This window comes from Fulmarus glacialis, unplaced genomic scaffold (assembly GCF_000690835.1).
Source record: "Fulmarus glacialis isolate BGI_N327 unplaced genomic scaffold, ASM69083v1 scaffold12938, whole genome shotgun sequence".
Lineage (NCBI taxonomy): Eukaryota > Metazoa > Chordata > Aves > Procellariiformes > Procellariidae > Fulmarus > Fulmarus glacialis.
In genome coordinates, this window is record NW_009230209.1 from 12,931 (window position 1) to 26,485 (window position 13,555).

At 42.2% G+C, this 13,555-nt stretch overlaps 1 protein-coding gene across 1 annotated transcript in view; it reads left to right on the forward strand.

Annotated features, from left to right (window-relative positions):
• Nucleotides 1–6,237: 6,237 nt before the first annotated feature.
• Nucleotides 6,238–13,555, forward strand: part of SH2D1B (SH2 domain containing 1B) — an 11,162-nt gene continuing 3,844 nt past the window's right edge. Inside the window, exons 1-2 of the mRNA XM_009584142.1 lie at nt 6,238–6,371; nt 11,627–11,690. Coding sequence (XP_009582437.1) covers nt 6,238–6,371; nt 11,627–11,690 — 198 coding nt within the window. The remainder of the gene's footprint in view (nt 6,372–11,626; nt 11,691–13,555) is intronic.

The following is a 13,555-nucleotide window of genomic DNA, read 5'->3' on the forward strand; positions in this document are numbered from 1 at the left end:
CAGTTCTCAGTCTTTTTTTCCTCTGAAACGAAAAGCCCCTATTGTCACAAACAGTCCACAGCGTGAATTAGAGCAGCTTCAAACTGTCATCGCTATGAGCACAGCCAACATGAGATCGAGCTGCTGGTGAGAAACGAGACCAGGCTCGCCCGCTGTGGTTTTCACTGGGCGGGGTTACAGCAACTTCCAGGAAAGTGCTCCTCCGCACTGACCAGAAGCCCCGGCTCCACTCTGGATGCACAAAAATTATTATGCCATGACATATCCTGAATTCACTGAGAAAGACTCTGCTCCTAACTGTCATATAGGCAACACCCCTCCCAGTTCTCTTCTATTCAAATGAGAGACTCTCAGATATCAAGCAGTCTAGAAATTTCTATCTGTGAACACTGGCGAAGAAACCCAGGTGTTGCTCTCTCTCTGCAGCCCCCTAACCCATAAACTGAAATATACACAGATTTACAGATTTCATCACAATTAATACCATCAACTTGTATTTCTGACCACTCCTCAGACTCAGCTGAGATGGTGGCAGCCTGGGTATGCAGGTTTGTGTAATCCAAAAATACTTGCTAAATTTGTTAAGCCAGAAATACTTGTTAGGAAATGCTTGCTCAGAGTTTACAGCTAAATTTGGCCCATGGAAATACATTGTTACGTGATCCCAACATACATGGTAAAGGTTCGATGCTGTGTGGTACAAGTTGTGGTGAGGCTCATGGCGCAGTTCTGTGGTGGCTGGCAAGGACATCTCCCACCGCCTTCCAGGTATTTACACAAAGCCCATCAACAGGTATCCCAGGCTGTGACCCGCAAGTCCTGTTTTGTCTTTGCCAGAGCCTTGCATTTTTGCCCTGCGCTAGCCCACCAGTGCCGGAGCAAAGCATATATATGCATACGTATGCATACAAGAGACAATATAGGGTTCCTGTGTCTGGCCACCAAATTATGTTTGTGGCTGAGTGACAGACCAGACCGTATTTACAGCCTCTCTCTTCTTTCTCCCTCCCAGACCTCTTTCTCTGGTATATTTCTATCATTTCTGCTTTTAAACCAAGCTCCTATTCTCAGCTCCACTTGAATACTACAGGTAAGAAAGGTAAAAGGATCGTATTAATTCCTGGGTGTCCTCTTCTATCGAACACTGTCAGAGAGCTGTGGAAACTGTATTGCCTTGACTTATCCTTTAAATTCTCAACTCTGCCAGAGCTGTGCTTGCATCGTGCACAGTGCACGGTGAATCACAGGAAGGTTTTCTGTGTCTGAATTTTCCGGTTCACAGTTAGAACTTCTTCCTGGGAATATCACTTCTTTGTTTGAATAAAGAACTGGAAACCTTAACAGGAACTAAAAATCCACCACTGCACAACTCCTCCCTTTTCATCTCATGATGCTTTCCAAGGGGAGAGATTTTTAAAACAATGATCTTAGATTAACCAGAGCAAAGCTCTAATCTTGCCACATCAAACACGCCATTGCCCCTGCCTCCAGCCATCAGAAATACATTGGATATGGGACTATGCTTGTGAACAAATGGAGTGCGTTGCACAAAGTAGACCACCTGACTAGTGACACAGGAAATTTCTTCTCTTCCTAACAGGACTTACCATAATGGTTGGAAAATTTGAGTTGTTGCTGAAGTTTAACAAAGCTGGCTATGCAGTTGTATACCACTAAGAAAATCCGTGGTCCCAGGTTCTGACTCAGTGCTGTGGTTGATGGGACAGAAACAGAAGCAGCTTGAGTTTCTTTTTCTCCTGGAAAGCACAACGGAAGTGTTTCTAAAGAGGAATGGAGACAATACTTGGTTTTGTAGTAGGGAATTGCTGGATAGGTGCACAAATATAGCAAGGAAAGAAAACCTTCCTCAGAAGAGAAGCCCATTGTGCTTTCTCTTGAAAAGAAGTTGGTGGTTTCACCTTCATTTTTCTGTGTCCAGAGCAGAAACTAATTGTTTAAGAAGCAGGTAAAGGAGTTTAGCTTCCTTAGACACAACAGGAGCAATTCATCACCACCTAGTGCTGCTTGAGATGCTGTAGTTATTCTGACTGACCCCCATCTGCCACTCCAAGAAGGTCATGGGTCTGCCCACGCCAGTCCAGTGTCACACCTGTCAGCCCTGTGTGGCTATCTCAGATGTCCTAGGATGTCTGCTACAGCACTAGGCACTCTTTTAGGCACCCGAATCCACGCCCTCAGAGAATTTTCGAGATGATTCAGTTCAGTGGTTTTCAGACTTGGAAACTAAGAAGACCGAGCAGAATATCATCAAAAGTAGTATCCAGAGTTGAGTACCAAGCTCAAAATTTGTCACTTTCACCCAGTGTGAGCACCATTGCTCTGATACTGTGTGAGCTCTGTAAGTGCCCAGACCTTGAAGTAAGGAAGGTTACATGTATCACACCTGACAGTTAGTATCTTTCACTACATTCAGTGATTTATTACTAAATCTAGTAATCTTTGGTGTCTATTCCAGCCCCTTTCACTTATGCTAAGGCCTTCTCCCAATTCTAACCCTTTTGTTTCATTTTCTTTAAAAGCTTTTTCTATTTGGAATACTGAATTATTTTATCACAGGCTAACTCCTTTCTCCCTTTAACCTGAGTTTTTCCTTCTCAAATCTTCTTTCTCAGTATTTTCAAGATCCTGTCCACTTGTCCCCTTCTTTTTTTTAGCCCTGCAAGTATTACACAAATTAATACTTTTTTCATTAATTTTCTGATAATCCTTAGCTGTTATACCACTACAATATCAGCCCTTTCCTCAACTGTTGCTCCTGATTGCTGTTCCAGAATTTCTCATCCCATTGAGCCTCTTGAAACTGCTGCAAGGCCTCTGATAAATTCACTGGTATTCAAGTCCCTTGATTAAACTCTCCTTATGTCCCAAATCCACTTAAGCATTTTTTTCACTTTTTTTTTTTAGGTCCATGACTTCTTCCCTGTCAATGTTTTTTCAGTATCTTCCCTGTCACTCCATTGTCTTGCTTCTTGTTCCATTTCTCCCAGTTCCCACAGTTGCTGCTGCAGCTCTGCGCAGAATCCCCTCTCCACGCTTTGCCTTCCTGCCACTGGCGCGTTTTCTCCATCCAAACCCTGCTCTCTGCTTCCCCTTGCCTGGGCCTGGGCCTCAGTGCCATCTCAAACCTCACCATATCTTTCCCAGAGCTAGTTCAAGGCTTCTGAAGAGCAACGATGAAACAGAAATGTGCCAGCTTAAGGACCGGTGTCAACTGCATCTGCCATTGGCAGGAAAAGGAAAAGGCTGGGCAAGAATGAACTTGCAGCTCCTGGTGTTGCCTGAGGAGGAAGGTGGTCCAGGCTGTGGATGGTGACTGCTGCTGAAAGGAGCCCCCAGCCCCCATTTCTCCTAAAGCACTTTCTCCTTCTCACAGTTTTTTTTGTCGTCAGAGAAGCACTCTACTAAGCGGTCAGTGGGTAACGTGTGGCTGCCATTTCTGTTAAAGTAACTTCTAGATTCAGATCTCCAAGAACTACTGAAATTACTCTCTTCTGTTTCTGCACCTAGCTAATAAGGTCTTTAGGGAAAATCGTGAAGAACGTGTAGTCATTACCTTCCTGAAAGAGGAATTTGCAGTTGTTTCCTCTCTGCTTTCCTTTCAATGCAGAGGAGAGAGAACCTGCCTGAAGCAGGGCAGCACTGAGCAGCTGCTGCTCTCCCTTTTCAGAGCTGGGCTTCTGGAAAAGCCATTCACCTCGCAATACCTCATGGAAATATTTTATTTATAAGATGTGTAGACAAAAGCCCCAAACATTTTTAATCCGTAGGAAAATACAGGTGTATTTGATAGCAAGAAGAACCTTTGCGACATGCTCTTGAGGACACTTGCAAGGCGAGGGGGGGTATTCCCCCCCTACTCTCACTATCCACTTGGGGATGGGGACTTGTTTTACTGGTAACCAGTGGTCACTGCAGTACAGACCTCCACTTTAGCTTCACCTTGGACTTGCCAATTCTAGGTTTCTCTCTCAGGGGAATCTTTTTTTCTAACTCCCTAAATGTCTTTGACACAAAGCTGTACATTTTTGGTTTATTCCTGGACTAACTAAGATGCTATCTAGAAATGTTTTTAGTGTCATGCATGATTAACTTGCAGTTAAACACACTAATGTTAATATAAGATTTTTGTGTGTGTAAAGTTGTCAGAATAAGAAACAGTGAAAGTAACAGCTGCAAGTGCAACATAGCTGTCCTTGCTTACTAGTGTTCAGTCAGTATTTACCTTGTTTTTTCCACAGGATGTTTTTCCCACTCTGTGGTCAAGATACCAGTGGTCACTGAATCTCACACTTTGTTTCTCTATTAAAATCCTTGTGTAGTTCTACAGCTTATTTTGATGAACTCCGTTTAAAACTCTGCATGAACAGAGACTTGCCAAGTCTTTTCTGGAGCTTTCCATGGCTTCATGATTGAGGCTGATCAGGATATCACAAACACTCATTTTCTTTCCTCAAATTCAGCTATTAATTTTGAACAAAAAAGACAAGAGTTCCTATAGATCATTTCCTCCTCCCCTATACAATCCTGACTTATTCCTGTAATATAGCCCAATATATGGCTTTAGTGAGGTAGACGACACACAGAAAAATAATGAAGTCATGTTATTGACCATCTCCACCATCACACCTGATCCTTTATCATACTTCATTTGCACAAAGGGAGGAGAACTGATTCTGCCAGCAGCACGCTGTAACTCTGGCATATCCTAACTGTGCAGTACTTGCTACCACAAGTTTCTTGGAGTTTTGTGAAATGGGGGAGGATTTGTGAAAAAGAAGGGGGAAATATCCAAATGTCATCTTTTGGCATTCCCTTGTTTTCTGTGTGGATCATCAGCAAGGTGGATCCTGGAATTGCACCACACAGGTCCAATGTCACCGGTACTAATGGGGTAAGTGGCAGTAGTGGTGCCAGATGTTACCACCTTGAACTGAAATTGCAGGGGGTCATTGCCTTGGGGTGAGGGGGTCACTGGCATGGCTTGGCAACTGGGAAATCATGATACACCATGAGGACTTCATAGTTCAGAAAGAGTTGGCCCTACGTGTCAGAGCTGGGAGGTGAATGTGCAAACAGCACGTTTTGAAATCAGGAAGACCCTTGCCAGTGCCGCCACTCATGTATCTGGACTCCATTTTGACCTCAAGAGTGGGCTGTATTACAGGGGTCCCAGATCCTTCTCCCCTCCTTTGAGGACTCTGTCTCTCCTGCCATTCTCACCATCTGAATCGCTGCTTCCCCCACATCTTTAGGTCCTCCCTCAATTTGCTCTCCCTCACAAACACTGCCCAGCCTGGTTCTTATTTTCTGCTTCTCCAGGTCTCTGCGCTCCTCCCCTGGTCCTTGGCTTCCAGCAGGGAAAGTACGAAACGCCTGGGGGAGCATCTCCCATGGAATTTCCTCCATTGGGGAGCAGCAGTTCTACATGTGGCTGTATCCTGTCCGCGTTGAATTGACAGCAGCTTCCCAGGGGTGGCAAAAGACACTGTCTGACCTCCTTCTCCTTCTTACCATGTTTCCTAAATCGTGGCACAGAGACAGCAGAACTTCTTCATAAAATAGCTATAGTTTAAAAATAAGAAGGGGGAGGGGGGGAGAATGCTGTGTTTTGAAAAATCTCATTCTCAAATATTCCTGACCAACTTTCACCGAAACTTGAAAAATCAAGTAAACCCAAAAAAAAAAAAAAAAAAAAAGGAAAAAAAAAAATCCCACAACAAAACCCAAACAACTGTGTTAGAAGGCAAGTCTGGCAAGGAAAGGAATCAAACCAAGCAGCATTTTTCAAAACAATGAGCAAGAACCCTATCTGCAGGGCTTTGAGCAACTTTAAACATAAAGGTTAACTCAAAAATATCACTCTACTTAGGTGTCAACTTAGCTATTGCATAGCTTAGAAGTAAGATACACGACTCAAATGTCTGCTGATAAAATGTGACAAAAGATCCTTCTGATGTAGACTGTGACCAGTGTAGACAAACCATTTCCCATTTCCTGCCTTCACTGCACTCATGAGCTGTAAGCACAGGCTGATAGCCGACCTCACTACGGACCGGTCAGTAATAACAACACAGAAGAACTCGTGTACGTACTTAGCACCTCCAATTTCAGCTGTCTGCAGACAGCTGCATTCGGAACAAGTCTTCTTTTAATGCCAGGCTTCTGGCTTTCTCTGGAATTGGTTTGAAAGGCGAGAGACCTTTTTTTCTTTTGTCCATGGAGTTCCCATTTTTTCATGGAAAGATAACAAGAAGAACCTGTGAAGAACTGCTGAACAAGAACAGAAAGAATGGTAGCTATTTAATACGAGAGAGTGAAAGCATAGAAGGAGCCTTGTGTCTCTGTGTTTTGTAAGTACTCTAATACTAAATTTTTTATGAGTTTTCAAATAGATCCAAAGACAAGCGTTCATCTTCTCTAACATTAATAGTTCTTCCTTAATATTAACAGACTCCAAGGGATTGTGTATATGTATTCAAGTGATGCTGGTTGCTTTAGGCTACCTTTATAGTGAGTGGTGAGAGGGTGGCATTTGCAAAAGACATTTTATGGAACAGAGGATAGATGAACTGTAATCTGCTGATGCTGGTCCCTCTCTGCAGACAATAAGGGGAGCCCAGAGAAAATAGCTTAGCCTGCCAAAATACAGTAAGAACCTTACTCAAAGTTATTGCTTCTGTAATGATGAGTAAATAGCATTTTAGCACTGTTGAGACACTGAAAAGTCTCACGGTAGTTACAAAACTGTTCCTTCTTCGTAGGCTTTCTTTCTGATGAAAGCTTAGCCTTGTGCTTCAAAGGAATTTTAATTGATTTAAGAACATAAGCTAGGACAGAAAGCTATAATGTCCTGTTCAAATTCATATGACAGGTCTATGAACAAGATGGGCATAGAAAATTGCTACTTCTAGTCCTAACTTTAATTACTACAATTAAAATTTCTTTTTTTTTTTTCCTGTAGGGAATAGCACTGTTATTTCCCTTTCAAGAAGCCTGTTTTACACTTTTCATATATAATTGATCTGTTCCTAATGCTTTCAAAGTTTATAAATTAGTAACTTTGAGTCTTTGTTTGACCCTATGAGGTTTTACACTCTCCTTGAGGATATGTTTGAGTGTGACATGAAAAATTTTTAACACTACATCTAATTAATTCAAAAATACTAGAAAATGTTTTTATCAGTACTCAAAAATGCATTCCTTTTGAAACAAATCAAAGGAGAAGGACAAAAAAGGAGAGGGAAATGGAGTACCATGGAGTTGGTGGGTAGAAGAAAGGAGGTCCATGAAACGACGGAGTATGGAGAACAGAAATGGCAAGCGGGGGACAAAGAGAGCCCTCAGGGAGGGAGCTGCGGGAACCTGCCCTCAGCATGGTGTGGAAGGAGACAACGCAGGGTGTGCGGGGAGGGCAGGGAGCGTGGGAGGGAAAGGGCGTGCATACTCTGCCAGAAGGGACAAATGGGGATCCTGGCACAGAGGAAGAATGACAACATTAGTCCCTGACATGGGAAGATGGCTGTTGAGATCTTTTGCAGTAGAGGTAGATGAGAAAGTGAAGGGCTGCTTAGGTGTGTGCAATGAGTTTGAACTACTGATATAACAGAGAGCACATCTACAGAGTACATTGTGGGCAGATGCAAGCTGACATAAAGGTTAAGCTTAGTGCCACACTAACACAGTTGCTTTCCCCCCTTTTTTTTTTTCTTTTTAATGGGCAAAGCAAATCTACCTTGTGATAGCTTGCAGACATGCTTTTGTTGTCGACAGTGTTCTGGGCAGGCATATGAAAAAACATGTAACTTCCACCTAGCCTCTGTGGGTTTTTAGTGTCAAAAACTGTTAAAAACTTCAGTGTATTTGACTTGAACTCGTGCATTGACAAATGTAATAGATAAACTGCAGGGGTGGCAGCAATGGTATAACAGATACTGGCTTGCAGAGGTAAAAGCAAGGGTTGTCTTCAGATAGCAAATGGGATGGTAATAATATATTGGCCTCCAAGACTGGACTGTCTGTCAGTGGTTGACAAGGCAGAGGAAAGCTGTCCTAAAGCTGGAGGCAATCAACACTGAAACTCTCAGTGCTGTTTCAAGACAACTTTTGGATTAGAATTGCATCTTAAAGCATTGCTTAGCACCTAATATGGTTGATGCACACCTCTCAAATTAGCTGATCCATGGGCAGAGATACCGATCCACTTGCTACAGAAAACAACATTTTTTTGTCCTCTACTGATTGAGGTGTGGGGGGAGGACACTCCCATAGAGGATCTGGGAGTCAGAATGATGGGACCAGTTCAAAAGCATCTCTTCTCCAACTGGGCATTGTGCACAGCTCTGCTGATATGTCTTCCTCCACAGCACACTGCCGCTTTCATCCAAAGGTGTCCCAGGTCTCTGACAGTGCCTCAGTCCAGATCTACTGCTCTTGCTACCGTGTTTATGACTTAACATGTCATTCTGCCAAAAAAAGCTCCTCTCATCCTGCTTTTCTGCCACTGGATCTCCCTTGTGCCCAGACCAGGCACTTTATTATTTGTACCATATGCAGCTGTTGGTAAGCATTTAGTAGTTAATGTGGAAACAGAGGTTTCCATTTTCACGGTAGTTTCATGTTTATTCAGTAAAAATTACAGTAGCTAAATAATATCCAGGCAGTAACCTTTTGAAATTTGGATGATAGGTAAAGAACAAGTTTAAAAAATGACCAGTTTCTGAACACCCACATTTATAAAATACTCTTAAGCCAGAAACCTGTGAATTTTCACGGGTATCTCAAGGAGGGAAAAAACAGAAGATGCATTCCTGTGATGTAACTCTTTGAATCAAAGTAAATCTATTCTAACTGGAGGTCTTATCCTGATCACAGTCCTTAATAACTTTTTTTGCAGAACAAAGAAGTTTATTTCCAGAGTAACTATTCATTTATGCGTAAGTCCCCTGAGCTAGGCTTTCACCTTAAGATTCTCGCTCTCATGACATCTCACGACAGTGCAACGCATGTAGCTACAGCTGAAATCCTTCTGATGAACATGCGTACCAGTTAAAAGACCTTGTTTTCAAATACTTTTTCCCCTTCCTCCCCGCCCCCCGTTATTTGTGGTTTACATATCTTTGCAACTTTACTGCCTTTTTTGATCATGGTCATGATCTCCAGTTCATCTTCTGAATAGCTACCATTGTGGTATTTGATAAAGCTTTTATCTCTGTTGACAAAATATATCCAAAGCCATCAGTAGCCTAAGTGTTCAAATGCCTGCATATTATTAAAAATAATAATAATTAAAACCCTGGGAAATGCAAAGGAAGAATAATTTTCTTAGAAGTAGGACCTGTGCAGTCATTTTCTGGGTGCTCATGACTGGAGGCCATTTTCTGCTAACATCTTTCCAAGAATTCAACAGCCTTCTTGTGATACAACTGCAAAATGAAGTTTAGGGAGGTATCACACATGAGGAGGATAAGAAGATAGATGAGAGGATAGGATGTCTATGGAATCAAATTACTCTTATATAAAGGCCTGTGTTAGATTTAGTTCATAAGTTCTTTAAAACCCCGCGTTAGAGTAATCTTATATTTCAAGATATGAAGTGTTGTCTCATTTTGCAAACTCTAGGCTCCCTTCTGTTTTGCTTTTCTATTTCTGTCTCATTCAATTTTACTGCACAACCTCTCATGTCTGCAAACCTGCCTTTTGCAGATATTTCCAGGCTCATACTTTGTTAAAAATGTGGTGTCTCCTCCTTCCACCACAGAGTCTGCTTTTGGCAGTGGTGGTCCGAGACTCAGCCCACTGTTAAGTCCCTAATATCATACGTGCTCTTGAGTATCATATACATCTTTAGCCATACTCCAGTCAAATCAAATATTTTCTAGGTTGAAGTGGCCTGGTACATGATCACACCTGGAACACATGAAGGTACAGACAGCTCAAGGGGTCACTGTGTGGGGCAGCGTGGGGGGAATAACAGTATGAATTTGTGGTGCTGCAATTACTTGAGGGTTCCCACAAGGAAGCAGATTACATGAAAAACATTCTGCAACTTCACACTCCTGTGTATGCTGTGGCAACCTCCTCACCTGTTCTTTTCTTCAGAGGAATGTCAGTAGATCTCATGTGAAAAGTGAACTGCAAGTTTTCTACAGAATCATTCTTTACCATTACTTAGATTAATATGGTTTTCTTTCTCTCTCTCTCTCCCCTCACATCCTTCCCAACTTCTACCAATACAATAGAAGACATTCACGAAGACAATCTTTCAGAGTATCACTCCATGCCAATGTGCTTGTTCCGTACAGCATTGCAGCCTTGTGTCATATCCCAGGTGAATCTCTCGTCCTTGTTGTCAGCTGTAGATCAGTCCTTTCAAAGGTGACTGCTTCTCTTATGGATGTGGTAATTAGTTGGAAGCCAGCCCATTTTCCCCTAGAGTATGACTTCAGGGAAAGACAGGCGCCTCACTTGTGTCTTTGTAGCTATTTAGGTCTTCCTTATAACTCCATTTTTGAAGGAGGGGTACGTGTTAGCACTGTCTTTCCATTGTGAAAAGGTTGTCTGATGATTAGTCCAACCCGGTGTAAAGTCTGAGAGTCAACCAGGCCACGGCTCCCCTTCTCCTCACTGCTGATGGAGATACTGCAGTTCTCAATGGCGCAAGTGCCAGCCCTCTGCCTGCAGTTTATTCCCATGTTGACATTTGCACAAAGTGGTTTCTAGTGCCGTGAAGCAATTCTGATGGTGGGGAGCAAGGATTTAGGCATCCTATGGAAGCAAGAACTCTTCTCGTACATGGCACCTGAAGTGGCGTTCCAGGCTCTATTTTGCGTTTTACTGTCTCAGAACAAGTAATACAAATTCTCAGTGACATCCATCCCTTTCTGGATGTATAAACTTGAAGCATTTTCACTGCTTTGACTTACCAGATCTATTTTATTGGAGCTGTAGTAGTACAAAACTCAGCATAGGAAATACATCTAAGAAGCTGGAGGAAAGCTCAGGCAGTTAGTTGATGTGGAGGTGAGCTAGCTGGACATGCTTTATCAAGATCTATGCTAAGCAAAGTGCAGTGACTGCAGACTGAACAGAGCACTCTTAGCTACATTTACTGTACCTGGCCTAACTCTGCAGGGCAAAAGAGCACCATAAATTTGGTCCAAAATCAAACAGATCTGCATAGCAATGCATAGGGATTTAGATCTGAATTAGCAAGCTATGATAAAGTAATATTTGGGTTTCTGAGGCTTAAGGAAACAACACACATGACTAATTTTGTCTAACAGAAGATTAAACATATGACTTAATCTCAAGTATTTTGAAGGCTACAATATATTAATCAAATGGAAAAATGAAGGTTCCAATATGTGAATCAAATTAAAAAGTGAATGCATATATATATATAAAATTGATTTTATTTAACATCAGGCATTCCTTTAGATTTGTTTCTTTGGTTTTAGTCTTTCATTGTATTGCACTTTAATTAAAGATACAAGCAAACAAACGAAAACTAAACCTGGCTGTCAAGACCAGCTGTGGCAGTCTAAGCAAGTTGCAGTGGTCTGACAGTTGATGAAAAGCATAATGTATACAACAATGTTTTTCACAGCTTTGAAGAACTCATCTACACTTACCGTATCTTCAGGGAACACCAAGGATATTTTAGAATACAGGTGAGTAACTCTCATTTCATCTGTAAAGATTGCACTAAAGACCACCGTCCTGACTAAAAAAATTAATATACATGAACACATTACCTTAGAAAATATTTCCAAGTTTGTTTTCTTCTCTACTCAATTCTTGACTTTTTAATGTTATACTTATTACATATGAACTCAGAAGTAGCTATTATCTTTGTAGAAATCCCTTGTAACCTAAGTGGATCTGTTATTTGTTGACCAGCTGCTTTCTGATTTGACCATTTCTTTTTCATAGCATTGAAGAAAAATCTGTCACTTTCATTACTTGCTCCTGTTCCTAATTAGCTTTTTTTTTATTTGAAAGCTCTGCCATTGCACCCAGCATGTGGTAGGGATTTTGAATATTGGAATGATCTTTTTGATTTAAAGAGACCTATCTATAGTTCTGTGTGATTCTGGGTGATCCCTGATAATGCTGCTCATTGCTTGAATAAGCATAAGAGCAGACCGCATCAATCAAACCCCTAGGCAGGGTGAGAGGACACTTAAAAGGCTGGCTCACTCCTCCACTTATAGTAAGACAGCCAACAGGACTGCCAACAATTAAGTAGCATCTAAGTGGAATGAAGAACTTGCTCCATAAAGGACACACCAAGCTCTCATATGCTGGTAATTTCTTGCTTATTAGTGGTTTGGACTGAGTACAAAAGACACAATTTCCCATGAAGAATTGAATGGTTTGTTGACAAAAAATAATCTATTTTGGACTATAGCCACTTTTCTGGTTTTGCTGTCATGCCTATCAGCAGATAATAACTCAACACTTTTCGTTTCTTCAAACCCTATTTTCCTTACAAGATTTTGCCAAGAATGTGAAAGAAGAGTTCTTTTCTTCAAAATTTTAAGTCAGATTGTTTTGACTTACTAAAATAATATACTGAAATAATATATTGATGGTGGAGGGCAGATTGTTTGGGGTTTGTTAAGGGCTAGATTGGTCCACGAACTTTCTAGAGTGCAGTAGGTTGACCCCTGCCAGCAGCTAAGCACCCACGAGCTGCTCACTCCCTCCTCCCTTAGCGGGACAGGGTAGGGGGAAGAGAACATGAAAAGCAAAAATGTGGAAACTCCTGGATCAAGATGAAAGTTTAATAGGTGAAGCAATGTTGTGCATGCAAGCAAAACAAAGAAGGAGTTTAGTCACTACTTTCCATTGGGAGGCAGATATTTAGCCACCTCCTGAAGGCAGGGCTTCAGCACACGTAATGGTTACTTGGGAAGACAAATGCCATAACCACGAACATCCCCACTTTCCTCAGCTTTTATTGCTGAGCACAATGTCATATGGGATGGGATGTCCCTTTCTTCAGTTCAGGTCCACTGTCCTGGCCGTGCCCCATTCCAGCATCTTGCGCACCCCCAGCCTACTCGCTGGGGGAGCAGAGCAGGAAAAAGAGACAACCTCAAGGTTGTGCAAGCACTGTTCAGCAACAGCCAAAATATGGGTGTGTTATCAATACAGTTTTAGTCACAAATTCAAAATACAGCGCTACACTGGCTGCTACAAAGAAAGTTAACTCCATCCCAGCCAGACCCAGTACACAGAGGCAGTGGCACCCAGTCCATACAGGGCTGAAGGGAAGATAAAGGACTACCATGGTTTAACCCCAGCCGGCAGGCAACTAAGCCCCACACAGCTGCTCGCTCACTCCCCCCCAGTGGGATGGGGGAGAGAATCAGAAGAGTAAAAGTGAGAAAACTCGTGGTTGAGATAAAGACAGTTTAATAGGTAAAGCAAAAGCCGCGCGCGCAAGCAAAGAAAAACAAGGAATTCATTCACCGCTTCCCATCGGCAGGCAGGGGTTCAGCCATCTCCAGGAAAGCAGGGCTTTACCACG